The sequence below is a fragment of the Argopecten irradians genome, chromosome 10 (assembly GCF_041381155.1).
Source record: "Argopecten irradians isolate NY chromosome 10, Ai_NY, whole genome shotgun sequence".
Taxonomy (NCBI): domain Eukaryota; kingdom Metazoa; phylum Mollusca; class Bivalvia; order Pectinida; family Pectinidae; genus Argopecten; species Argopecten irradians.
In genome coordinates, this window is record NC_091143.1 from 21882140 (window position 1) to 21908819 (window position 26680).

Below are 26680 nucleotides of genomic sequence, written 5' to 3' on the forward strand. Positions count from 1 at the left end.
GAAGGCCAGGGTTATTCATTTTAAAAACCTTGGTAGCCCTTCATCCCAGCATGTCACAAGCCCAATATCAGGTCGCTATGCTATTAAGAAGAAGTTGGTTAAAGATTTTCACCTATTAGACCCCTGTGACCTTGAATAAATATTATCATGTAAAACCAAAGGTACATATATGCCCACAAGTCTTGGCATTTTAATTCACTATGACGGGTACCGGTATTTCAACTTTGTACATTGTACATGTATATTCCCTACTTGCATTTTACATAGCTATCTGTGACATCAAGTGTTTGCGAGCACGTCATATTTTTCGTGAAAACGATATGAATTGCGCTCACAAAATAATGAAGTCACAATATGAATACCTACCCGCACGGGAGCTAATCCTTTAATATGCAATGAAGGAATGGATTGTGACACCATCCTTTTTTTTTTAAAGAAAAAGATGTGAGTTTCACCCACAACACAATCACATCACAATGGATATCTATTTACGAGGGAGCTTACTCTACAGTATTATATATATAAAGTCTCTGACTATGTGCTTATTGAGAAGAAGTTAAGAGTGATGCATCCAGGTCCAGGTTCAATGAGGTTGGGGTTCCCAAATGTCAGCATGAAAGACCACAATCAAAAGATAAATAAGCAAACATTTTAATAAAATCTCTTTGAAAGATGTACAACTTAAGATTAGTTAAATTTGAATTGAACACACAAAACTATCATGACAGTGCTAAAGTGATGCTACATGTTTCAAAAAGGAGGGTAAATATGTTTATCCGATTATAAAGATATTAAATCTTTTCATATACACAACCAAACTAGGCCTGTTTAACACATTCTTAAGAATATAGTTCAACCTAGTCTTTTATGAATCAAGGTGAACAATTAAGATTTGAACATGGTGAGAAGAACTGGTAACATGTGATGACAGTTTCTGGTGTAACAGCCATATAAAGTGTCTAAGGAAGAAGGGAGGTAACTACAGAATACAACCAATGAAACCTGGATCACACATACAGAAACCTCAATGAAGTTCAGTCCCTGAAGTTTCAATAATATCCATAGAAGAATAAGTGAAGATTGCTAAAGGATTGTTTAAATCGGGTACACAAACCAGATGATTCAATACATGTAGTGATGATCTCAGCATGATACCAAAGTCGACATCAGTAATGGTAGGATCTGGTACAGATACAATGTAGCATGGATATAAATCAATACTTAATAGAGTAATAAATTACAATAAATGATACATCAAAAGATTGCTTGTTCTATATTCCTTGTGCTCTATTTCAAAACATACTGACAGGTATATATATGCATTCATAAGGTTTCCCTGCTATTTCAACCATTTTCACACTTATTCGGGAATCATCTCCTAGATACATGTATATAATCTGTGAATGTATTATCGTATTTCTATATAGAGGCTTTACAGCGAAGCACTTATCAGATCAGTCTTGTCTCTCAGCACAAACATCAGTATTAAAACCTATCCTTCACAGGACATGCAAGTCTAAGCTGGGAATATGACGACTCGCAGTACACAGAGACGTTACAGTTTCTGGTCCATGATCACAAGTTATCTCTATCACACGTCAGAGTCCTTACACACCTAAGACGGAGTCGGCTCATTCCATGGCTTTCCTAGCTTCCTCACATACTGTAACTGCAAGTTTGTACTCATCAGTCTCCTTCAGGTCACCTTCAACTTGTTTCTGAAGAAAAGAAAAAAATATTGCAAAAATCCAATCAGATTGGAAGGCAGTATATGAAGAGACAGTTGAGTTGAATTACTAATGCTTATATGCGTATCTGTTTAGTCCTAATAATCAAAATTATTTCTGAATGGTGTCAGAAATTAGACAAAGTGTAAACAAACATTGTAGGATCTTGTGGATTTAAAGTAAAAGTGTACTTAATCCCATAGGGATCTTGGCGCCCACCAAAGAATGATCTATGTCTGACAATGGAAAACATGGATCTTTTCTCTGCTTTTCAAACTTTTACTACATATGAAATTTGTGAAAGATCCTTTCCTTACTTTCTGAGATATACATGTATCCCAGTAACAAACTTCAACTATCAAAATCCAAGAAGGCTACCTGTTGCCCATCTTGTTAACCGATTGGTCCCAAAATGCATTATGCACAACAAAGATCCTAGGGGAACCTAAAATGTAGATATGAAATTTGAGACAGATTCTTTTAGTACTTTCTGAGAAATAGCGGTAACAGACTTTAACTATCAAAATCCAAGATGGCAGCTGGTCGGCCATCTTGTTCACCGATCAGTCCTAAAATGCAATATATGCAACTAGAGTCCTCAGGGAACCTACATATGAAATTTGAGACAGATCCCTTCAGTACTCTCTGAGAAATAGCGGTAACAAACTTTAACTATCAAAATCCAAGATGGCGGCCGGTCAGCCATCTTGTTGACCGATCAGTCCCAAAATGCAATATGCACAACTAGAGTCCTAGGGGAACCTACATATGAAATGTGAGGCAGATCCCTTCAGTACTTTCTGAGAAATAGCAGTAACAAAAATTGTTAACGGACGGACGACGGACCAGGGACGAAAGGCGATTTGAATAGTCCACCATCTGATGATGGTGGGCTAATAAAAAATGGTCAGGTTAAATAAGTTATAGCAATGATATGGTTAAAAGTTAACGACGGCGTACCAGGCTGTCAGATGACCTAAAACTTGAAAAAAAAAATGAATAGGTGTGTAATTAAACGAAATTATTGCAAATCTGTACAGTTTTTATAGTATGGTCTTTGCCAGGGCAATTGAAACTGAGGCCTCAAAAATGGGGGGTGGGGAGGACGCTTATAGAGACATGGACGCTTATTGGGTCAAATTAAAATTACACTATAATAGGGACACATGTGCTTTTAAAGCGAATGCATTATTTTTGTTGGTAAATGCAGCTTTTAAAGTATAATTACCATGTGAGCCTCAAGGTCTTGCAGTCCTTTTCGTAGTCTCCCCATGGTCTCTGGAACCATTTGCTGACTTTCCTCCTGAACTTCTTGCTGCAAGCATATAACATACTCTTTGAAAAAGAACATTACCATATTATGAAGTCCTTTCATGATCAGATACCTAAAGCATCAGGTTCATCAATTTCATAGAGACAATTTTCTTATCTACAAAAAACATATATATTACATACCTAGACCGAAGCATCTTTTAATTTTCAAATGTATATTTAAAAGGAGGTTTCTCATATTGTCAAGTCTTTTATATTGTTAAATAGAAGCAAGCTTATCTCTAATGCTACTCTCATAATCACATCCTAAACACTATAAACAGAACATAAATATATAAATTAAAATATTAATGTAAGATAGGAACATATATTTATATAGGACAAAGTGACAAGTGTATGTGAATGTGGTTTGTAGTCTAGATTATACTGTACATATATCACAATTAACTATTTACATATGTGTTACTGATTCAGTGTTTTGTTTTTAAAGTCAGAAAGTAAATTATCTTTGTAAAATTTTTGGATTACTGTGTGTTTAAAATAATTCTGAACATGTCAGTGTACCTGTTTCCTGATATCATATTCATCTTTCCCTTCTGCCTTCATCTTCTCCACTTTGTCGGCTTCTTTTTGTGACTCTTTTTCATACATAAATTTTTCCTTTGTAATTCTGTAAGAAAAATTACATGATCAAGCATGGACGTGCATGATTTATCAATTCTTATATATAGCTCACATACACCAGAGACATATCTGTTTCTTCAATCATACAAATATACAGAACTGTACATTTCAATGCACTTTTTCAAGGTGGAAGAATAAAATATTTACACTGCCAAGAAAAAAAGATTAGAATAGAGGTTTTACTTGACAAACTAAAAGTTTTTTGATAAAAGATCATAGAATTATGGAATCTTTCAACCAAGTAATTCTCTCATTCAATTTTATATATTTACATTCTGAGCATTTCCTCACTATAGCAATCAACCAACTGACGAAAACAAACATTTGCCTATGAAAACAATATGAATAACACTATGAATACAATGATTCTCGTGCATTCAAATATTGATTTCAAACAATTTCTAATGTGTTGTTTCTTGATATAGAATAAACTATCATGGTTTACTGTAATAAGTCAATCAAATCTTATTTTAACTATTTCATACTGTTTTTGAGTTACATATTCCGGAAAAGAATATCGGACAGACGGAGGGATGCAGAGGGATCCCCCGCAAATGCATTTCATTGGATATATATGAACTTATTGAAGCAATAGTTGAATGTGTTTGGCAGCTTAGGGTTAATTACGGATATATATTACCTCCCTTGTATCAAGGTTTTATAAGTGAGAATGGATTTGTCGCCCGGGGTTTTGGATTCGTACACTGCAAACGCCTTTGTGTTTGTGCAGTGAGAATGCCGTTGGGCGACAACTGATTTTCCTTCGATATCTGCCAATGCAACCATTGGTGTAGCTTGTGGGTGGGAGACTGCTTTTTGAAGGTGGCCATTATTTCATGAGCTGTCGTATTTTTAATGAAAATTTAAGACATTTCTTCATTTCTTTCATCCTTACACCAAGGCCTAGACATCGTGAAATTTATAAAGCTTTAAATTGATGTTTCGATTTGAATTGATAAGTATTTGTTGAGAAAAATGTTTTTTTTAGTCCCAGTTCATAGGCGTCTCTTGTGGTGTTTAGTAGTGTAAAGAAACAGTGATAAATCCTCACAATACTTGCTTGTATGTGAAATCGTTATTTGTTTTGGGAAGCTGCATCATAATAGCATTTTGCCTCTATGTGATAGTATTGGCTATTATGGACGCATTCATAGTATCGGCTACTACGAACAATTTTGTAGTATCAGCAACTAAGTTCACTTTCATAGTATCGGCTACTACGGGCATTTTGATAGTATCGGCTACTACGTGCATTTTCATAGTATCGGCTACTACGGACACTTTTGATAGTATTGCTACTACGGCACTTTCATAGTATCGGCTACTATGGACGCTTTCATAGTATCGGCTACTACAAACACTTTGTGTAGTATCTGCAGCTACTACGGGCACTTTCATAGTATCGGCTACTACGGGCACTTTCATAGTATCGGCTACTATGGGCATTTTCATAGTATCGGCTACTACAGGCATTTTCATAGTATCGGCTACTACAGGCACTTTCATAGTATCAGCTACAATGGACAATTTCATAGTATCGGCCACTATGTGGACACTTTCATAGTATCGGCTACTATGGGCATTTTCATTGTATCGGCTACTACAGGCACTTTCATAATATCGGCTACTATATATGGAAACTTTCACAGTATTTGCTACTACGGACACTTTTATAGTATCAGCTACTATGGACGGTTTCATAGTATCGACTACTACGATACGGACACTTTCATAGTATCAGCTACTACGATACAGACACTTTCATAGTGTCGGCTACTACGATACAGACACTTTCATAGTATCGGCTACTACGGACACTTTCGTAGTATCCCTTTCAGAGTATCGAATACTAAGGCCTCTTTCATGGTATTGACTATTGTAAATATTTTCATAGTATTGATGAACTTACATCAATTAGAATCAAGGAGATTTCATTAATATTAGAATTTAATTCAAATAAAAACGTGGATTTGCTTGGATTTTGTATTTCCTTTTATCATTGCACTACTTGAGAAAAAGGGAAAGTGTACAACTTCCCTTTTTATTTTCCAAAGTGTTTATGGTTTACTGTAATAAGTCAATCAAATCTTATTTTAACTATACTTCTTGTTTGTCGTTTGTCATTTGCAAAAAAAGATCAACCGGAAGACGGAAGGCGAAAACGCAACGTTGTAGAACAACTTTGTCATCCAGCTGTTCCATTAATTTCGTTTCTCATCTTATATGGGGGTCATAATTTTAGATTTTATATAAAAACCTTTCAATAATTTTATATTCATAAATTATTATAATGTAAATATATGGATTGAATGTATTTTTCTAATTTTCATAGCGGCTATGAATAGCAGAAGCTACATGTATCTACATATAGTCCGAGGAGCGCTTACGCACTCCACGGGATATGTAGATAGCTTCTGTTAGTCATAACCGCTATGAAAATTAGAAAAATACATTCAATCTCTATACACTATAACAAAATAATAGATGTATTGAGTTAAAATTATAAATTGAACAATTATTGGCAGGCGACCAACTCGCTCTATCACATGTGTACTTTAATGGTTTCGTACTACATGAAAGGGAAAAATTGTGAATAAACTTTGTGTTCATTCACGCATCATTGATTCATAGTGAAAATAGGTCGCTGACTATAGAACAGTACATGTATTATTTTAATTATAATGGCAATATTAAGGCATTGCAGGAGAGAGAGAAAAAAAACATCCATCACAAGCCTACACAGCTTCTTTTGACGGTTACAGACAGTGACACCCACCTTCAAAGCCATAATATTATATACCTTCGTTTTGTAAAATAAAAATCTCCAACTTTACATGTACTTTTGTGAGTATAATTTAAATCCATTATTATATTAAATGACCTGAACCATCAACGTTACTGTTGCTTTATAATATCAAAATTATTTGTCCTGAAACAGTGACATTTTTAGGGGCTTTTTGGGGCCAATATAATAAGGGCGCAGCCCTTTGTGCCCCAAGGAGGGCACGAAGTGCAAAGCACTTCTAAGGTAACATGTACATGAAAATATAACAAAAAACCCTATCTTCAATATCCAATCCCACACACTGACAGCTTCAGTTTGCGGCCGCCATTTTTTTTTTAATACCTGTAGCGGGGGATAGTAATTTATATGTTTACTGTCTAGGCAAGCTAACCAGTCAAGCTGTTTTGTCCGTAGGTGTATTGTGTACCTGTGCTGTGACCTTTGTATTTCTCTATACTGTGGTAGTGTTTGTGTCGTGCATTCATTTCTCGTGAGGTGTCCTAAATGTGTGTCTTTGTTTTCTCTGTTATGATTGGCTGCCTAGACTCGGGTATGGGGATAAATTCGGGGTATTCTAGTAGACTGGGCAGTCTGATGGATTAAGTTCCTTCGTGCTGCCAGCTCCGCTACTAGGCCTATAGGTGACTATTTTATATTTGGTTATAAGGTAGTAAAAAACACTGTAATAGGGAATTAGGCACGGGAATGGGGGGGCTGTTTATAATATTTGTGTGGATGTATGTGTGATGTATGTTGTAAACAGTTACTGTTATAATCATAATAAAACTGTTCCTTATCATCTAAACCCAGTAGTTTGTTCTTCCTCCTACTGACAGGCAAGCATATCAAATAATACCCAACGAACCTGGGTTGGACTAGGGGCGCGTCGGGCGTAGTTTGACATCGTTTCAAACTGGGCCTGTCTCGCTCCTGTTACAATACCTATGGGGAGAGGAATCATGGGTAATCACCATGGATATGACGCTTTGAAGTAAGCTCATTATATAATCGAGCGGTTCAAACGCTCTTATGATCTGACAGACTTAATCTTTATTCGGCAGAAGCTCAGTGCTATTTGCTCTTTATTTGGAAGCGTCAAGTGATTTAGACTATCTTTCAATATAACCAGCTGACCAAAATCGGAATATCTGTTACGGAAAAAATATTCTTCTTTCTCTAATGGGGGTTTCCTTCTCAAATGAGGGTTTTTGGACAAGGACAGAGTGTGAATATATGAATAAAAAATAAATGTAAATTTGGGTCCGTTATTTCCATAAGTTGCACTTTTTAATATAGTAATGTATAATCAATAGGTACTGAAACATATGGCTGCGCCCTTTAAGGCCTTGCCTATAGTCATATTATTTTCTAATGGACCTGCCCTTATATTCCCAATGAAAATTATCAGTAAAAATCTCAATTTGCAGATTACTCTGGTAAATTAATTCTTTTCCAAATTCAGCAATTTTATTCCCAAAATAAAGTAAAAAAATCCTTTCTCAAATCAGTCAGAAAAAAAAATCTATAGAAGTGGACCGTCTGTTTCTACCAAGTTCTGGCAGGGTGAGTGAACACCTTTAACAATTTAAGTCTAAGCTTTAAACGCGGGACTTGGGTAAGTCTGACATTCTATATTTATCTGTGATACACCGACACGCGTTACTGCAGACACATGGTGCTCTAACCAGTCATAGCTGCAAATGATTTAATCATATTTCAGAGGAATTAAAGCACTTTATAGTATTTTGACACTGTTATAACACTGGAGACAGATATGTGTTTTCTTATTTTTCTTCTAGATCCTACTCACGTGTTGTTTCATGTCAGAAACCTGCAATAATCAATTTTGACGTAAAACAAAACCCGTATTCATGATCATTTTGATAAGGACTTACCTTTTTACTACTCCTGTTTTAATTTTTAACTGTTTCATTTTGGGATCCGCTATGCCGGCCATGGTGTGTTTTGTTTGTTTGGATGTCAAGCCCCGCTATGCTGTGCCGCTAAAAACCGGAAACTGATTGCCCGGAAGTTGGTATGAAGCTTAAGGGAGCATTCATTGAACAATAAATGGGGTACCAGTTAGGGAAATATTTTCAATTCTAAATAAGTATTAAATTTTTCTTTACTGCTGATATATTAACTTTGCTTTGAAAATTCTGTGATCAAAAAACCAGTGCGTCTAAAAAGAATAATGATGATATTCCAAAATATATATCGCCTGGGGCAAGGATTTATATTTACATATATAGTCAACGGGAGGGGAGTTGCGTTCAAATTAGCGTAAACGCAGACGACGTACATTTCTATTATGTATGACTACAAACCCATATAGAGCAGGATAGGACTACTTCTAGTTCACGCTTCGGTAAGAGTTTGCGTCATATTATAATCTTAATATTTTTTAATTACTTAATATACAGTTTACATTTTCACAGGTGACATATTTGATTTGAATCAATGATAAACCAAAAACATATTTCGTTCTTCTATTTGTCTCAAGATCTAGACTGATCCTTATATAATTAGGTAACACAGACAATATTATGGTCGTCAGGACTCGGTTGACAGTATATCAGTTATATCAGTTATATCAGTATCTGCCTTACATAAGCCTTCGCTTTTTGGCATCCTTTAGATTTATTCACATTCATGAATTTTCTATCTTTAACTTTGGTATATAGTCTAGTTTTAGAAAATCAATTCTATTCATATGCAGAGTTGCAGACGATGCACCCATAGTGCCTTATTTTAATATATCAATGCATGGTAATTGGTGATTGTTTGGTTGATAGCCTGTTCATCAGTTGGTGGCAAAGCAGTTTGGACTGAACTTTATGTTGACGTTGTTCCAATGCCTATTCAGAGCTGCCTTAAAACTATTCAGTGTCTTGGAATTTACTATGTCGTTTGGAAGACTATTCCAGTCGTCGACAACTTTAACAGCAAAGAAGTGTTTTCTGAGATTGAGTCGTGGTCTTTGTTTCTCCAGTTTCACTGTGTGACCCCTCGTCCTCAGTTCTCTGGATCTCCTGACCATTTTGCTCCCTCTCTGACTCAGATGGTCTAGTCCAGACATAATTCTGTACATCTATATGACATCTGATCTTTTTCTTCTGTATTCTAGTGCTGTTAGGCCTAGGATCAGAAGTCTGTCTCTATATGATTTGTTGTTTCTTTCACTAATTTTGTCGCCCTTCTTTGAACTCCTTCCAAAGCTTGTATACGTACCCTTGAGGTACATTGGATTCCATACTGTTACATCATACTCCAGATGTGGTCTTATTAAGGCTTTATAGAGAGTGACACAAACATTTGCTGGTTTATACAGGTGAAGGTCCTTCTTATTAGTCCTAACATTTTATTGGCCTTTTTAACACACTCAGCTGTATGCAAACTAAATCTCAGTGACTTATCAAAGAGGATGCCTAAATCCTTTTCTTGTGTGACATTTTCCATTTTTTCCATATTTCCTTCTTTCATCTCGTATAGGCTCTCTTGATTTCTAGGTCCAAATTGTAATTACATGTACTTGCATTGTTTAGCATTGAATTTTAACTGCCATATTTGGACCATTCTGAAAGATTAGTTAAATCATTTTGAATCACAATGGCATCAGCTTCTGTATTGCCTTTTCCATAGATCTTACTATCATCAGCAAATAGTTTGATGTTCGAAGAGATCTCCCCAGGTAAGTCATTAATATATACAAATGTATTAGAAAGAGTACCGGGCCCAGTACGCTGCCTTGGACTCCACTCTTGACCTTGACCCAATCGGAGGCCGACCCATTTATGATTAACATTTGCTTTCTGTCCGATAGGAAAGTTTTTATCCATTTCAGCAGTGTCCCACTGATACCAATATTTTATACCTTTTTAGGAGCCTTTCGTGGGGAACACTATCGAACGCTTTTTGAAAGTCCAGGTAGATAACATCTATCTTATACCATGGTCCAGTTCTTCTGTGATGTCATCCAGAACCTCTAAAAGTTGGAGGGCGGTTGATTTTCCTTTCATGATACCAAATTGAGAACTGACAATTAGATTATTCTCAGTAAGATGTTTTACAATGTGGTCTTTAAGGATGGACTCTAACATTTTATCTGCTACACTTGTTAGACTCACTGGTCTATAGTTCTTGACTAATCTTTTATTCCCTTTCCTGTATATAGGTGTAATATTAGCTTGTCTCCATGCTGCTGGTAGGTATCCTTCTGCCAATGATCTAGTACAGATAATAGTTAAGGCTGGAGTAATTTCGTCGTTCACTTCCTTTAGAACTTTTGGGTGTATTTGGTCTGACCCTGCTGATTTTGTTCTATCTAGTTTTCTAGTTTCTTCTTGACTTTGTCCTGGTCTATTTCTATGTTTGATGTTGTTAAAAATGTTTGAGTTATGGATGGCTTCCGGTATTTCCCCCAAGTGTTCATCAGTGAATACATTGCAAAAGAAAGAATTTAGAATTTCTGCCTTGGCGCCCTGGTCTACTTCCAGCAGGCCATCATTTGTTTCCAGGCTTGGTATGTTCTCCTTAATTTTTGTTTTTGATCTCATGTATTTCCAAAAAATTTCTTGGATTTTTCTTTAAATCTATTACCACTTTTTCCTCGTATTCACCTACTCCCTTCCTTTGTGCTTTAGTTGCATAATTTCTGGCTTCTCTGTATTGTTCATAATTCTCTGGTGTTTTGTTCCATAGGTATTTTTGCCACGATTTCTTTTTTTGTTTAACTGCATCCATCACTGGTTTGTTCATCCATAGTTTTCTAACCTGTGTCTTGGAATTTTTTGCCACTGGTATATTATTCTTGATACTCTTTTGCATGATGTCGGTGAATAAATCCCATGATTCACAAGTATTGGGGTCCTTTAGGATGGTTTCCCAGTTGATAGCTGATAGTTCCATACGCATTTTATCGAAGTCAACTCTCTAAAAATTGTATTTTTGAGTTTTAGATTCATCTTGGGAGTAGAATAGTACTTTGAAAATTATGGCTAAATGGTCACTTTTTCCTAATGGTGTTTCGGTGACTAGATCTTGAATCATGCCCTCTTCATTCGATATTACCAAGTCTAAAAGTGATGGTTCATTTCCTTCTCTGTGTCGTGTGGTCACGCGTACGTGTTGGATTAAAAAGTGATCCCCCCATAATTTCTTGGAATTGGTGAGATTAGGAATTTATTGGGTCTGTAGTTGTTTCCGTTTCCCAGTTAATGCTTTTAAAGTTGAGATCGCCAATAATTAGGATATGACTGGAACTTTCCATAGCTTTATTAATGACAACGTGGAGTTTCGCGAAATTATCCATTGTGGAAGTTGGACTTTTGTAAACACATCCTATTAGTAACTTGTCATTCCCCTTCAGCCTCTTTGCTATCCAATCATTTCTGAGAACTCCATGCTGGTTAGCTCCTCATCAAGTTCACATTGAAGTGCTGATCTAGCATGTATAAGTACTCCTCTGCCTGACTTCAAGTCACTGAAAAACATTTCATAACCATTGATGTGGAACTCACTGTTGTGTAGGTTGACTGCATTATTCTTAGGCAGAAATTCTGTAATCATAATGATGTCTGGGTTTTCATTATTTACAACAATCTCTAATTCTCTTCTTTTGTTCAGTAGGAAGTGTAAACAAAGTTTCTTCGTTGTCGGATTTCAAAATAACAATAAAGAGTTGTTATTAGATCCAATTAAATATGTACTTGACATCAAAATAGAATATGTGTTCAAGAATTGTAACGGTAATAGAGAATAAAATGAATCGCTGGTCGGGGCTACAACCGGGGGCTTTCCTCAGGAATGTTCGGGGAATTCCAAAACTACGTCAGTCACACACCATGCAAACACTTGTCTATCATCCGTACAATAAAATAAAAGCCATGACTATGAAGAATTTAGTCTATATCGCGTTCGTAGACCGATACATACATGACAAACACTCAGCAGCTCAACGGTCATACAATGTAACATCAATAGACTATGTCACAGTTACTTTCCTCGGTTGAAAATCAAATATGGCGGCTCGCTCCACTTCGGACCGCGTCACTACCCTGACAACGATACATACCGGTAGTTGTTCCGCCTCAGTTATCTCAATTTTTATTCGAAATGGAAATTATTGATATATTATCAAATTGAAAAAAAACATCTTTTAATAATAATTGAAAGGTGTCATTCTTATATTTTAAATCAAACTGCAGCTAAAACATTCAATAATCGGAACTATAACGACGATCATCTTGACTGACGTAGTTACCCAGCTTACATGTAGCAACCAACATCGTTTTAAATTTGATCACGAACATATGAAAATATATTAATTTATGTAAATATATAGGTTGAACAGTATTTTGATTGCGTTAAAGGTGGTATGAACGCAATGGGATACAGACATATTCTACATGTAGCGAGCGCTACATTGAATATGTCTGTATCCCATTGCGTTCATACCACCTTTAACGCAATCAAAACACTGTTAAATCTTTATATGAGTGAGAGGGATTCGTGACTGTCTCTTTACATTGCTAAACACTACGCGAGACGCCTATGAACTGGGAATAAAAACCATTATTCCCAACAAATACTTGTCTTATCGAGTCAAAAGAAACATCAATGTAAAGTTTATTAAATTTCACAAAGTCTTATACTTGCTTTAAGGACGGAATATTTAGAGGATATGTCTTAAATTTTCGTTAAAGAATTATGACAGCTCATGAAATGACGGCCCGCTTCTGAAAGTCAGACGGTAACCCTCGCACAAACAAGCTACATCAAAGGCTGCGCCGGTGGATATCAAAGGAAAATCAATCGTCGCCCAACGTCACGGTCAGTGCACAAACACAAAAGCTCCTGCCTTGTGCTTCCCCAAAACCCAGCGTGACTTATCCTTCACATTTACGTCCTTGCATGGCCTGGGGCTAGGCCTACAGCATTTTCACCGAGGATTTATCTGACTTAAAAAAATCCTTGATTTTCACGCACATCAATAATCACGCACGTTCTGGGTGGTGACGTTATTGTTGCAAAATGATGATGATGATAAACGGTCCACTAATCAATATTGAAATCAGAATACAGCATTTACATGTATACAGTGAAAATATACATCGTTTTTGCAGAAATACAATGTACCTCTCCTTAGGCATCTTTCTAGGTTTTTTTTTGGGTTTTTTTCAATTTTGGAGCACACATGTCAGAGACGCTTTCGTAGTATGTTAATTTTCTTCTCCATTTCTGCCCCATGTGTGGACCTAAATGTGAATTAGTAAGCGGGAAATTTTCAAAATCGCGACTGAAATACACCCGTACAAGAAAAAAACAAAGAGAAAGGCAAGATTAGGCCAACATGCATACCTATAATGGAAGAAATCATACAACTTGGAAAAATTGCTATGCCAACCAACGGCGATATACACGAAGGAAAATGCACTGCACTGACTTCAGTACATCAATACTACGATCAACATTGACACTGAGGATGAATACACCAAAGTGTTCATGTGTTGCGCCAAACCCTGCCGATAAGAACAGTTTGGAGTAACTGCACAAGTTTTATTTTGAAAACATTCACCTTGCCTAGAAAAAATCCTTACTCATTTGCTCAAATTGATAAGTAAGACAAATCGGGGCGAAAAAATCCTTACTCATTTGCTCAAATTGATAAGTAAGACAAATCGGGGCGAAGACACAAGTTTCCTGGCGCCTTTGGCAGATTCGCAAAGCGTTGCATGCACATATGGATAGCTTTTACCGACGGTGGCGGCGGAGTCAGTGAAGTCAGTATCTTGTGTTTAGCTCTTTTTTCTGACCGAGTATGTGGCCTGGTTCAACTTGCATTAATCTGAATTAAAATTACATAACTAGGAGTGCTGTTCAGCACTTTAAGGGGTAAGCAATATCACAATGTACATTTAATTAAAGACTCTATTCGCCATTTCAAAGGTTATCTCTAGATCTATGCTGATAATGGCGTGTTTGGTTCAGATTCGGACAAAATACAAAGACTGTAACAATCAAATTTCGGGTTAATGCTGTGTGGTGATATTATAGTAATCTCTTTCATATCCACATATGAAGGATAGGGATATTCTACCCGAGGGTCACAAAATGTAGTAAAACCCGAGGCTTGTCGAGGGTTTTGCAATATTTTGTGATCCCGAGGGTAGAATATCCCTATCCTTCATATCCACTTATGAAAGAGTATTTTTCTTTCATACCTCGACGTTTTATTGCAATTTTACAACTATAATATCCCGTCATTTTGAAATAAAATCGAAGAAATCCACGGCTGTAAGTAAATTGTTCATACATGAAAAATTACGTGATATTTTCAGCAAAAATTCCGTAGTTTGCATCTTTTTATAGTAAAACCAGTTAAGTCTGTGGAAAAAATGTTAAAATATTACCGAGGTAATAGAAATTTTGTTGACGCCGTGACGTCACGAGGCTTTATTGTAAGGGTAGCCATATGCATATATTTACACTTGCTAGGCTTGGTCACTATACGCTAATACTAACCGATTTTGTTTACCATAACTGCATGGTAACATTGAACTTTGAACTTGCGTAAGGAAATGTTTTGTGCAACGTAAAAGGACTACTTTTTTTTTAAAAAGAAACACATGGCTTTGTTTACATTTTGACGCAACATTACGTGTATATTGTTGTTTTTCATAGAATTTTGGAAAAATGTAAACAATATATACATGTTTTATAGGGATTGGATTTCGTTTTTATGTTAACCATGCTTGTATGGAGCAATTCCTCTAAGAATATATTCTATGGGGCGCGTTAGCGCCCCATATTGAATATATTCTTAGAGGAATTGCTCCATACAAGCATGGTTAAAGGGACAATTCGCTCAGGCTAATTCTTTTACATAACCAAGAAGCAAAATATGGCATAAACGTATTATTCTACATTTCTTATGAAACATATAACATGAAATATTGACGAATTCCACGTCATTGTTTAGTATTTTGATTAATATCGTTGAAATATCAAATCGTTGATCAATACGATTAAACAGGTACAATATGGACGCTGTACCCATACCCGAGCCAAAGTCACGCACGTTAAACAAATAAACTACATAACCACTGAGAAGTGATAAAATGATTTTTAGGCAAGACAATTCACCTAATAAGGTAAACACACTGCTGTTTCAGCGATTGAGCAGTTATAGACAAAAGTTGCATTACTCTACGAGCAAGGGACAGGGTTCGGCATACAAGAAGTTCGACCACAATGTGTAATGGCGGACAGCGAGAGAGTTTGAACATCTACACACATGTCACATGGCAATCCAAGCCATGGGCTTTTCAGGCATATCACAGTAAAACCGACTGATCTAATTTCCATAAGAACTGGTTTTCCGATATATGTACAAATTTTAATGTTCTCTTAGACTGAATTATCCCTTTAACATAAAAACGAAATTCAATCCCTATATTTACACTCACACGACTTTTTATTTATATTTATGCAATAAAATCGTCATTTGAAAGTGACGTAATTATTCAATAAAAGTCGGTCAAAAGTGGGAGGAGCTTACTCAATTGAACAGCGAATGATGACGCTTCACGTAAGGTAGAATTATTCATCCGCGACGACAAAAAAGTTCAATATTTCACTCCTGATTGTGAAAATTATATTTAATCTCTACAGCTACTAATGTGTATTACCTTATGGTTTACCATTTATTAAGTAGAATTGTAGCATAATTGCAATTTACAATCAATCATAATAAATGTTAGATTATATTCGCATCAGGAATGTTTTGTTTCACTTGGCAGAGGAGAAATTCTAGTTAAGCTATAGATGCTGGATATTACCTTGGGACACTGGCCAAGGTGTTAGATATTGATTTCTAATATTGGTAAAAAAAATCTGCTCAGTGAGCAGTGATCCTTTAATCCTTGTAGGTAGGGATTTCCCCAATCACTTGGATACTGGATACTGTACTGCTCATTGATTTTCCTATGAATATTTTAACTGTGATGTTTAACATTAGGTGATTTAAATGCCAGGAGTCATTTTCCTTTGCAGGGGAGAATGTCGCGGTGTTTAAATTCACCATATATGTAATATGTATTATATATGGTGGTTTAACTACATGCGCTGAGTATTGTCTGAATTTACATGTCCCTGTGTCTGTCTGAATTTACATGTCCCTGTGTCATGTAATGTCCTGTACATGTAAATCTGTGTGTGTAAGTTGTTATGATGACGTATGAGAGGCGAGTGAATGGATTGGTTGAGTGTGTCACATTGACCCTGCATGACCCTGTCCTTGCACGTGCACGCCCACCCTTGAGAAAGCGTGTCCGCACATTACGTGGAAAATAGGCATTGGACATACACGACCTATAACTAGAAGCCTGTACATGTGTGCTTTACGGCCACAGTACTGACAGGTATGTTTATTTAATATATAACTAGAAATAAAGTAATTAACTTACTCTTCACTATGCAATATAATTAATATACTTTATATAATTAAAACTTCTTTAAATAACTTGTCCATAAAGCTTTATATTATGTGTAACAAAGGACCGCACGTGGTCGGTGAGGTTAGGGCAATGCATAGAGTCAAGTGACTGTAAATTAAATGTTATTTGTAAATATATGTAACTCGGAAATTAAAATACAATTTACTATTATAATATAATAAATAGATACCTGTTTATATTTTATACCTTACAGTATAAATATAGAAGATATAGTAGTATGTTCATTTATGTGTCCCTACATATTGTCAGGTATTGTTCTTTTTATTTCAGGGTTATCTGTCTCCGTTTGTGTGTAATAAATATTGTCAACTGTTTATAGCTGTTGGATTCTATTTATGTACTCGTGAACCAATACCCATATTATAATCACTCTCGTGACATAAGGCAAAAAAAATACATGTATGTCTGTTTAGGGTTACCCGACCGACCCTAATTTTTTTCCACTTTTCTACTAAATAAAGTCAGGATTTCGATTTTAGACTACGTAACGGTTCCGGCAGAGTGAAAGACACTTAAAAAATAATTAAAAAAATAAATAAATAAAAAAAATCCTCCCGACAGACCGACCCCCCCCCCTTTTTTTTTAATGTAACCCTAAACAGACATATTTTTGTGGCCTTAGTAATCTGAACTGCCCGTCAGATGACCATATTTTGATCGTTCATAAGTTCATAAATTACCGAAATCTGTTTATGTGGAATCTGTTAGTTTGATTACCTTTGATAGACTGATAGCTACTGACAAATCTATATGTAAGCAAGCAATAAATACATTTATGATACCACAAACAATCATCTTTATCCCTATTGGTTAAAACACAGGTTTACGACGCGCGCAAAAAAAAATACTAAAAAGTAAACCTGTGGTCTATATTGATCTACTTTTAATTTTCATGAAGCTGAATCCCGTTTTATAGAATCACATATTTCTGCGACAATTCATATGTTGTACTTTTAATGTAACAACGTGGTGTGGAAATGAAGATAGCGTTGCGAGGTATCGCTTGACGTGTTTCTATTACGATGACATGAAAAACGGTCTCATGTCAGGGGGTGACTAAACCCATTATGCCTGGTTGAGGGGCACTATTGCCTCATAATATTGTCTCATGATGGGATAGTGCCCTCGCCTTCGGCTCGGGGACTATTCCATCCCTCGACAATATTATGAGGCCCTCTCCGCCAGGCCATAATAGATAAATAGTGCCCTCTCCGCCAGGCCAATAATAATAGTGCCCTCTCCGCCAGGCTATAATAGATAAATAGTGCCCTCTCCACCAGGCCATAATAGATAAATAGTGCCCTCTCCACCAGGCCATAATAGATAAGTAAAAGGAATCGTTCCTAGATCCACAGTGAGGCCGATACGATAGCAGACCACTAGTATATCATCAATCACCCTTAGCTTCTATCGACGATGGCTGCGGAGTCAGTTTTTAGTTCGCCTATTCGAAGAATAGGGGGAGCTAATGTTGTCACCCCGGCGTCGGCGTCAGCGTTGGCGTCCCATTTCACGTTAAAGTTTTTGAGTAAGTTTCTGTTTCGTCAATTGTTTAAGCTTAAGTCATCATAAATGTTTATGATTTTATTTTCCTAATGTGTATAGATGCTGAACGTGATAATACAACCAATTTATAATTTGTCATACGTGATAATACAACCAATTTATAATTTGTCATATTTCCACGTTAAAGTTTTTGAGCAAGTTTCTATTTTGTCAATTGTTTAAGCATAAGTCATCATAAATGTTTATGATTTTATTTTCCTAATATGTGTGGATGCAGAACGTGATAATACAACCAATTTGGGGCCCTTTAGTTTTTTTTTAGTCTGTTAATTTGTCACATTTCCATGTTTAAATACTAAATACTTGAACATCAACTTCTTCTGAATAGGCGAGCTTTGCTGTTCTCCAACAGCTCTTGTGTGTTAAGTTCTTACTTTTGACAGAGTTTATGGGTAAGTTCATCTTGTAATCTAGTGGTATTCATCGCAGGCGATAGCCACAAAATGGACGCCTGTTTCTCAAGGTTGACCCAATAAAAGCACACGGAGACATGGTACACGTAAATTACAAACAAACAAAAACATTTCAAGATTCTGCAATATTTAATGTTAAACAAATCGAATGTAAGTAGAAAATATAATCAGACATATTGAAAGCACGGATACAATTATAGGGATCAAGTATACATATAATATTGTACTTTAATCACTCTACAGTCTGGTATGTCACAATGATGTCTTGAATATAACTATGTACGGCTTTATGCTGATACATGTACATTTGTATCTGACAGTCAAGTCCTGGGTGAGTGGACCCCGTGAGTATCCCGCATATGTTTAAGTAGATTGTCCCGTCTACTATACACAGCGGAACACATCGTACAGAAATGCTGCACCCCCATGTGATTAATGGCATGGCGCCTCAGCGAATCCTTGGTACTAAGAACTGTCTTACACACGACACATGGGAATCTCCTGCCAGCCCCTAGATCTGTCGGAAGCATGCCTGAGTGCTGGTCCCCGTGTTCAAGGATCGCTTCCCACGTTGTCATCGATACACCACACACTGAACACTTATTGTTGCCCTTACTGATCCTATTTCTCCCACAGGATCCAGTACTAGAACTATCCATATTGAAACCTTGGTACATGCTGTTCGATTGCGAAGACTCGTAAGGCGGAGGAAACATACTTTGGTAGGCAGGACCTAAGAATTCCGAGGATTTAGACAACATATCTTCCCGACTCTTGAAAGAAATTCCATCATGATGATTTGTTGCAAAATCAGTTTGTTGATAATTGGACATGTCGCCCAGATTTTCTATATCAATTACTTCTTCGACTTGATCACGACGATTGTTAGTTGCCGATCTGATTGCTTGATCGATCATATCAGACCTCGAAGTGTCACTATATAGGTACATTGTTTGCCCTTCCAACGAGTCACCGTGGCCTTCTGAACTAGTAGTCGGCGTGATTGTGAAGCCATTACCCATATTGGCATTTGCTTCCTCGCCAGTTCCTGACGTTGATACTTCATCTGAATGGAAGGTAGCGACATGATGATGAAGTTTCTCTAACTCGGAGAACTTTACATCACATGCGCTACAACTGTAGTTAAGAATTGAGCCCGAGCTCCTGTACAGTGAACCGTCATCTTGCATGTTTGATTGATGTGGTGTACCGTCCGAATGTAAAGCGACATTGTCCGTCTGGTCGGATTCTGACTGTTTGTCTCCAAGCACCGTCTGCGTTGGAATTTGGACAACATTGTTATTGAAATGGCCTTCTGGCTCTTCTTTTATTTCTATTGGACAACTATCACTTTGACCACTTTCAGGTTCAGGATACGGCTGTCTTTCTTCTGGTTGTTGTGAACATGAAGAATCGCTGGTATCCATTTGATGCTGCATAACTGAATCGGATGCAGTTGTAGTTGTCGACAATGCTGAAGTATCAGTAGCGTCCGCAGGCATAGGAGAGGTTGGTTGGACCTCGCGATCGGTAACAGATTGTTGGGGATCAGAGAGATCATGAAGTGAAGCTGAGGACTTACGAGTTCCGTCTCCTTCCTGATCCTGTTTTGGAACTTTGTCCATTCGTGCTAACATCTGTTGACTTCTTCGTTGCATCGAATTGATGTTGTGTTTTTGAAACAGATGTGATGTCAGATTGTCCTTCCGTCTGTACATAGCAGGACAGAACGGGCACGTGAACGCAACATGGTGAATGTGGCCGAAAAAGTGTCTTCGTAAATTGCTTGTCACCGGCAACTTAATTCCGCATACGACACACTGATTGTGTAAGTTGTGTCGGATACTGTGCGTCTGGTTATCAGCAAAACTTGTCAATACATCACCACAAGCACAACACTTCGCAACATTCATCCGCTGACTCACTGGCTGTTGAATCATTTTGCTGATTTTGATATTTCTGTGTTTCCGTCTTTGAAGCTGGGAGTTCATTCTTGATAAGAAAGGTGAACTGACTCGAGGGGGATGATTAAACTGTGCAAATCGCGAGTTTGTTGATGTTCGTGGTTCTCTAACGGGACGTGGAAATGTGCTAGTTGATGGTTGCTTTCTAAAAGTATCACCTGATGTCGCTGAAGTAGATGCATTGGAAATCTGTTTACTTTGTTGTACGTTAGTTAAGTCTATAACACTAACATTCCTTGTCGGTACGCTGTCTTCGTTATGTGATTTATTCGTCGTTGGCTTCTTCCTATTCTGATTGTATAATGTATGTGTGGAATCATCTATTGACGGTTGATTGTATTGTGCAGGTTCTGGATTCCAATCTCTGTCATGTCTTGTTCCTGTTCTATTACCTTGTGGACTGTCTTTATTGCTGAATCCATTTTTCGACAAGGTGTGTTCTTGAATCGGTGCCGACAGCGAAGGAGCAGCGGTCTCTCGTCCCATCCATCCACATGGTGAACTTATCAGTGATGCAGATGACGGAACAACAAAAGATGAACAGCCAGTGTCCCTTGCTAGCGGATCTGTTATATTGATAACGTCTTTTTGAGTGCCTCTTGTTGATGTGAATGTCGAGTTGATTCCTGGAAAATAGTGAATCATAACCATATTATACAATTTTATTAATTTAAAAGTTTTAGTGCAGTTACATTGTACATGTACATTTCTATACTAGTAATAACAACTATGCCACCAAGAAGAATACAATATGGATACATTTTGTATCGCTGTGTGTATGTATATTGTACTCTTTATAGAATGTGTATTGTACTATTTATAGAATGCATTTTGTATCGCTGTGTATATGTATATTGTACTATTTATAGAATACATTTTATATCGCTGTGTGTATGTATATTGTACTCTTTATAGAATACATTTTGTATCGCTGTGTGTCTGTATATTGTACTATTTATAGAATACAATTTGTATCGCTGTGTGTATGTATATTGTACTATTTATAGAATACAATTTGTATCGCTGTGTGAATGTGTATATTGCACTATTTATAAATAAAATAAAAAATAAAATCCTAAATTAAGTTTACGACCATGCAATAGGGACCACTGTATGGTAACGGGATCCGACCCCGGTTGTTTGGTATCTACTTCCGGAAATATCGCACCCAAACAAATGAGAAGGGTACGTGCTAAATCGCTTTAAAAACTCGATATTATTTCATTTGTTTATTGAAACCTATCAAAAATTCGAACAATGAAAGCTTAACATTTTAATATGTCCAACCATTGTATGTGAAAATGAGAATGAAGTCGCTCAGTTGTATTCAAACATGTAACCTGGATGGTATTTCCATGCAAATCTGAGAAAAATGCGTGAGAATATGAACATATCTCAAGATATCGGATGCATTTCTTTAAGGTAAGATGTTGAATGAAGAATTAGGATAGAACAAAAACTATCTACCATTTCAAATTTATCGTAAATACATCCTTTTTGCCATAATCGATGATGTTTAGTGAGCATGTTATGACTAGAGTGTACGTGTTTGGTACGCACAAAATTCCGGTTTGGTATAACAACCTAGTTATTTTTGATTCACAAATAAAAACAGGATAACTAAGGACGGCATTATCATTTCGCGCAGTCAAATTAACATATTACACAGCAAGAGCCGATACATAATTACAATCATAGAAACAATTAAATTTATATACATGTAAGTTCGTAATCCTGGTGTTTGGTAGCTGTTATATATATATATAAAGTATGTAGCTTCGCCATATCAAAGTATATATCGGGGAAAGCCGAAAAAAACACCACACGCTATAACAAGTATGCAACAATTAATTATTAAGCATTGTAAATACAAATCAATTAAGTCTTAGACACTTTTATACTTCCATACTCATGCGTAATGTTTACTCATGATATTGTTTTGGTTACTATGATATTTTATTCACCCCCAGGGGAGGAGACACATTATCTTTGTGTTCTTTTTACAGATACGCATTTTATTACATATGAAAATAATATTGATGTCCTTATATTTTTAAACCAATTTATTACCATTATAATCTCTCCCGTGATGTTATCTACATTGTACAGGGCGAAACGAACGATGCTTATTCAAGTGTTCATTATTATGAAACAGCTTATATCCAATTCTCCATAATTTACTGGCCGTGGTGTCATTTCAGTTGTTCGACTGCCCTACATCTATTTAAACAGCATTCCTATTGAAAAGAACAAGAACGTATATGAAATCCTTAGAAAGACGTATCATCAGGAATCCCTCAAAGATCCGTGCTGGGCCCACTACTGTCCGTAATATTCATGAACGATCTACCAGAAATGTATATTTCTCTGCTGATAATGCTAAGATATTCAAAATTATAAGATTATATAGTGTTTCGTACGAAAGTAGTCAGGTCAAACAAAAAAAAAAGATTTCTTTCGTGTGTCCTTTTTTGCTTGTTCATTACTTTGATCGTTTGTTCGTTCCTACAGTAAATCGGATTTTATTATCCCCTGCGAAACGCGTTTTCTGTGTATATATCAGACAAGTGCCCTAGTTGTGCCTTTTGCTATTTCAAACCTTCAATTTTTGGTATTTTTTTGTAGTCTTGGAAACTAGTCAAAATACCAAATTACTGTTTATTTTTGTCACCAGCTGGGTTTTTTTCAGTTTTACAATACACGCATTAATAACTCTTACTTTGAGCTTGATATCTGGGTTTTCATACCAACTGTGAAGCGCGGGGATTATACATGTATACCACGCTTTATTTGCGGCTCCCTATTTGTGAATCAAAAATAACTAGGTTGTTATACCAAACCGTACACTAATGGATATACCAAACCGGTATTTTGTGCGTACCAAACACGTACAATGTACACTCTAGTCATAACATGCTCACTAAACATCATCGATTATGGCAAAAAGGATGTATTTACGATAAATTTGAAGTGGTAGATAGTTTTTGTTCTATCCTAATTCTTCATTCAACATCTTATCTTAAAGAAATGCATCCCATATCTTGAGATATGATCATATTTTCACACATTTTTCTCAGTTTTGCACGGAAATACCATCCAGTTTACATGTTTGAATACAAATAAAGAGGCTTTATTCTCATTTTCACATATAATTGTTGGATATATTAAAATTTTAAGCTTTCACTGTTTTAATTTTTGACAGGTTTTAATAAACAAATGAAATACTATCGAGTTTTTAAAGCGATTTAGCACGTACCCCTCTCATTTGTTTAGGTACAATTTTTCCGGAAGTAGATACCAAACAACCGGGGCCGGATCCCGTTACCATACACTGGGGACAGCAGGTACGTCTAACGCCCTACCTGTAATACAGATAGACACGGAGTGGTGTGAACATTGTGTTATGGAAGATGGATGATATTATATAATTAGTACGAATGAAAAACGTTCTAAATCCTGATAGTCACTGTTTGTATACATGTACACAAGTACTTTCAAATGAATTGATCAGAAAGATTGAAACTAAATTTTAACTAATCAGTAATGTTACACGTGTACGTTCATTATTGCCCAGAGTTCATTAAGTGATTACATACATTATAAATCTATTTATATGTCTTTAAGAGTCTGTTATAAGCAAACCTTTAGAGTATGTAGAAGTCGAACTTTCATTCGTGTTGGATGATGGCTCGACAAGAAGAATGGCAACGGCCCCCATGACTTTACTCTGGTTTACGTCAAGTTTGTGGCGACTGCGGATTGTAAGAAACCCTGATTGGGCATCTACGGAAATCTCAGCCATGTTAAGACTCCCCATCGTCAATAAGTTTTTTGTTTACCACTCAATCTTTCCGAATTAATGGCTTTGCTTTCACATCCAGGTCTAGATGTGTAGGCGGAGGACCTAAACCTTTGTTGATAACGGAACCGGAAGTACATTTACTGCGAAGGGGAGAGCTCATGGTGTACTGGATGAGGCACCGACAGGGAATTTTACGGGAAAATACCTTTCCGAAACGGCTTTGATTTTTTTTTTTTAAAAGAAGGGAAAGTAAAACGAGATCGATAATTTTGTATAGGCTCAAAAGCTATTATCTTACCATTAATACTACACGTATCATAAGTTTAATTTTCATAACGTAGGTCATCTTACAATGTATGTTTCCCGCCGTCGTCCTAAATAAAATGACTCTCCATTGTTAAGATAAGATAAGATAAGATAAGTTTATTTCTGGTTCAGGACTTATATGTAAAGTCCTCTATACCAGACTCAGACAAAATATAAAGTTTACAGTTAATACATTTTATCCGGTAATAATAATAAATTAATGATGTATAAAGGCTTTGTAGTTGTATAAGAGTTCTTGTTCATTCCAATGTTTGTCTAACGTATTTTTGAAGGAGTTTATATTTGGCGCCTTCACTACATCCTCTGGTAGATCGTTCCATATCTTAGTAGCTCTTAGTGAAAAAAAGTTTCTCCTAATCTCATAGTTAGATCTTGTATGGAATAGCTTCCTCCTATGCCCCCTGCTGCTCTCGCGGTCCGTTGCATCTTTCCATAAAGAAAAAATGTTACAACATTCAGAGTCATATACTCCATCAAAAATTTTGAAGAGTTCTATCATGTCTCCTAGTATACTTCTATATGCCAATGTCGGTAATTTCAGTTTCTCCAGCCTTTGACTGTATGCTAGATGTGACATTCCTGGTAGACATTTTGTCGCTCTTCTTTGGACACTTTCTATCATTTCTATATGCTTCTGTAGGTAAGACGCCCATACGGGGCAAGCATAGTCCAAATGAGACCGAACTAAGCATTTATACATGTATAGCGGAATAAATGATTTGATGTCTAAAAACTGAAAAGTTCTTCTCAAAAGTCCAAACATAGAATTGGCTTTTTTTTTACTTTCTCTGATATATGGCTGTCGAGCTTAACGTGGAATCTACAATAACTCCTATATCTTTTTCTTGGTCTATATGTTGCAGTGTTTTTCCATTGAGCTGGTATTGTATAATTTCCTCCCATTGGTTTCTTGTTCTCTGTTTGTGTATCCTCATGTGTTTACATTTATCTGGGTGCATTTTTAGAAGCCACGTTTCACTCCATTTCGACATTGTATCTCAATCACTTTGCAGATCTAGAGCATCATCTTTGCCACGGATAGACTTGAATATTTTAGTATCATCCGCAAATAAGTATACGTCTGACTACACTATGTCTGGAAGATCATTAACAAATATCACAAATAATAAGGGTCCAAGAACCGATCCTTGTGGAATTCCTGATGTTACGCTTGACCATTCGGAATTTTTGTCATTCACTGTTACCATTTGATGTCTTCCTTTCAAAAAAGTTGAAATCCAAGTTTTCATCTGCTGGTTGAAATTATATGAGTTTAATTTATTCAGTAAACGGTTGTGCGGAACTGTATCAAAGGCTTTCTGATAATCCATGTTTATACAATCGACTACGTCACCTTTATCTAAAGCAGTTGTCCATTTATCCAAAACTTCTAAAAGTTTTAATGTTGTTGATCTACCTGATAAGAAACCGTATTGTTTGTTGGAGAAGTACTTGTTTTTCCTCATAAATGTTACTATATGATTCCTTATTAGAGTTTCTAGTGTTTTACAAACAACTGACGTGAGACTCACAGGCCTATAGTTTCCCGGTTCACACTTATCTCCTTTTTTGTAAATGGTACACACTCGAGCCCTTTTCCAATCATCCGAGAGAGTTCCTGTT

General features: G+C 36.4%; 2 protein-coding genes across 2 annotated transcripts; both read right to left on the bottom strand.

Annotated features, from left to right (window-relative positions):
* Positions 1–637: 637 nt before the first annotated feature.
* LOC138333390 (tubulin-specific chaperone A-like) lies at positions 638–8514 on the bottom strand. The gene is made up of 4 exons (XM_069281737.1): positions 8364–8514; positions 3564–3669; positions 2956–3042; positions 638–1718 (listed from the first exon to the last, which is right to left on the bottom strand). The coding sequence occupies exons 1-4, from the start codon at positions 8423–8425 to the stop codon at positions 1632–1634; spliced, it is 342 nt and encodes a 113-aa protein (XP_069137838.1). The 5' UTR covers positions 8426–8514; the 3' UTR covers positions 638–1631.
* A 10250-nt stretch (positions 8515–18764) lies between these two features.
* Positions 18765–25239, bottom strand: LOC138333391 (zinc finger protein 423-like). The gene is made up of 2 exons (XM_069281738.1): positions 24571–25239; positions 18765–21554 (listed from the first exon to the last, which is right to left on the bottom strand). Exons 1-2 carry the CDS (start codon positions 24743–24745, stop codon positions 19285–19287), a joined length of 2445 nt encoding a protein of 814 aa, XP_069137839.1. The 5' UTR covers positions 24746–25239; the 3' UTR covers positions 18765–19284.
* Positions 25240–26680: the final 1441 nt, after the last annotated feature.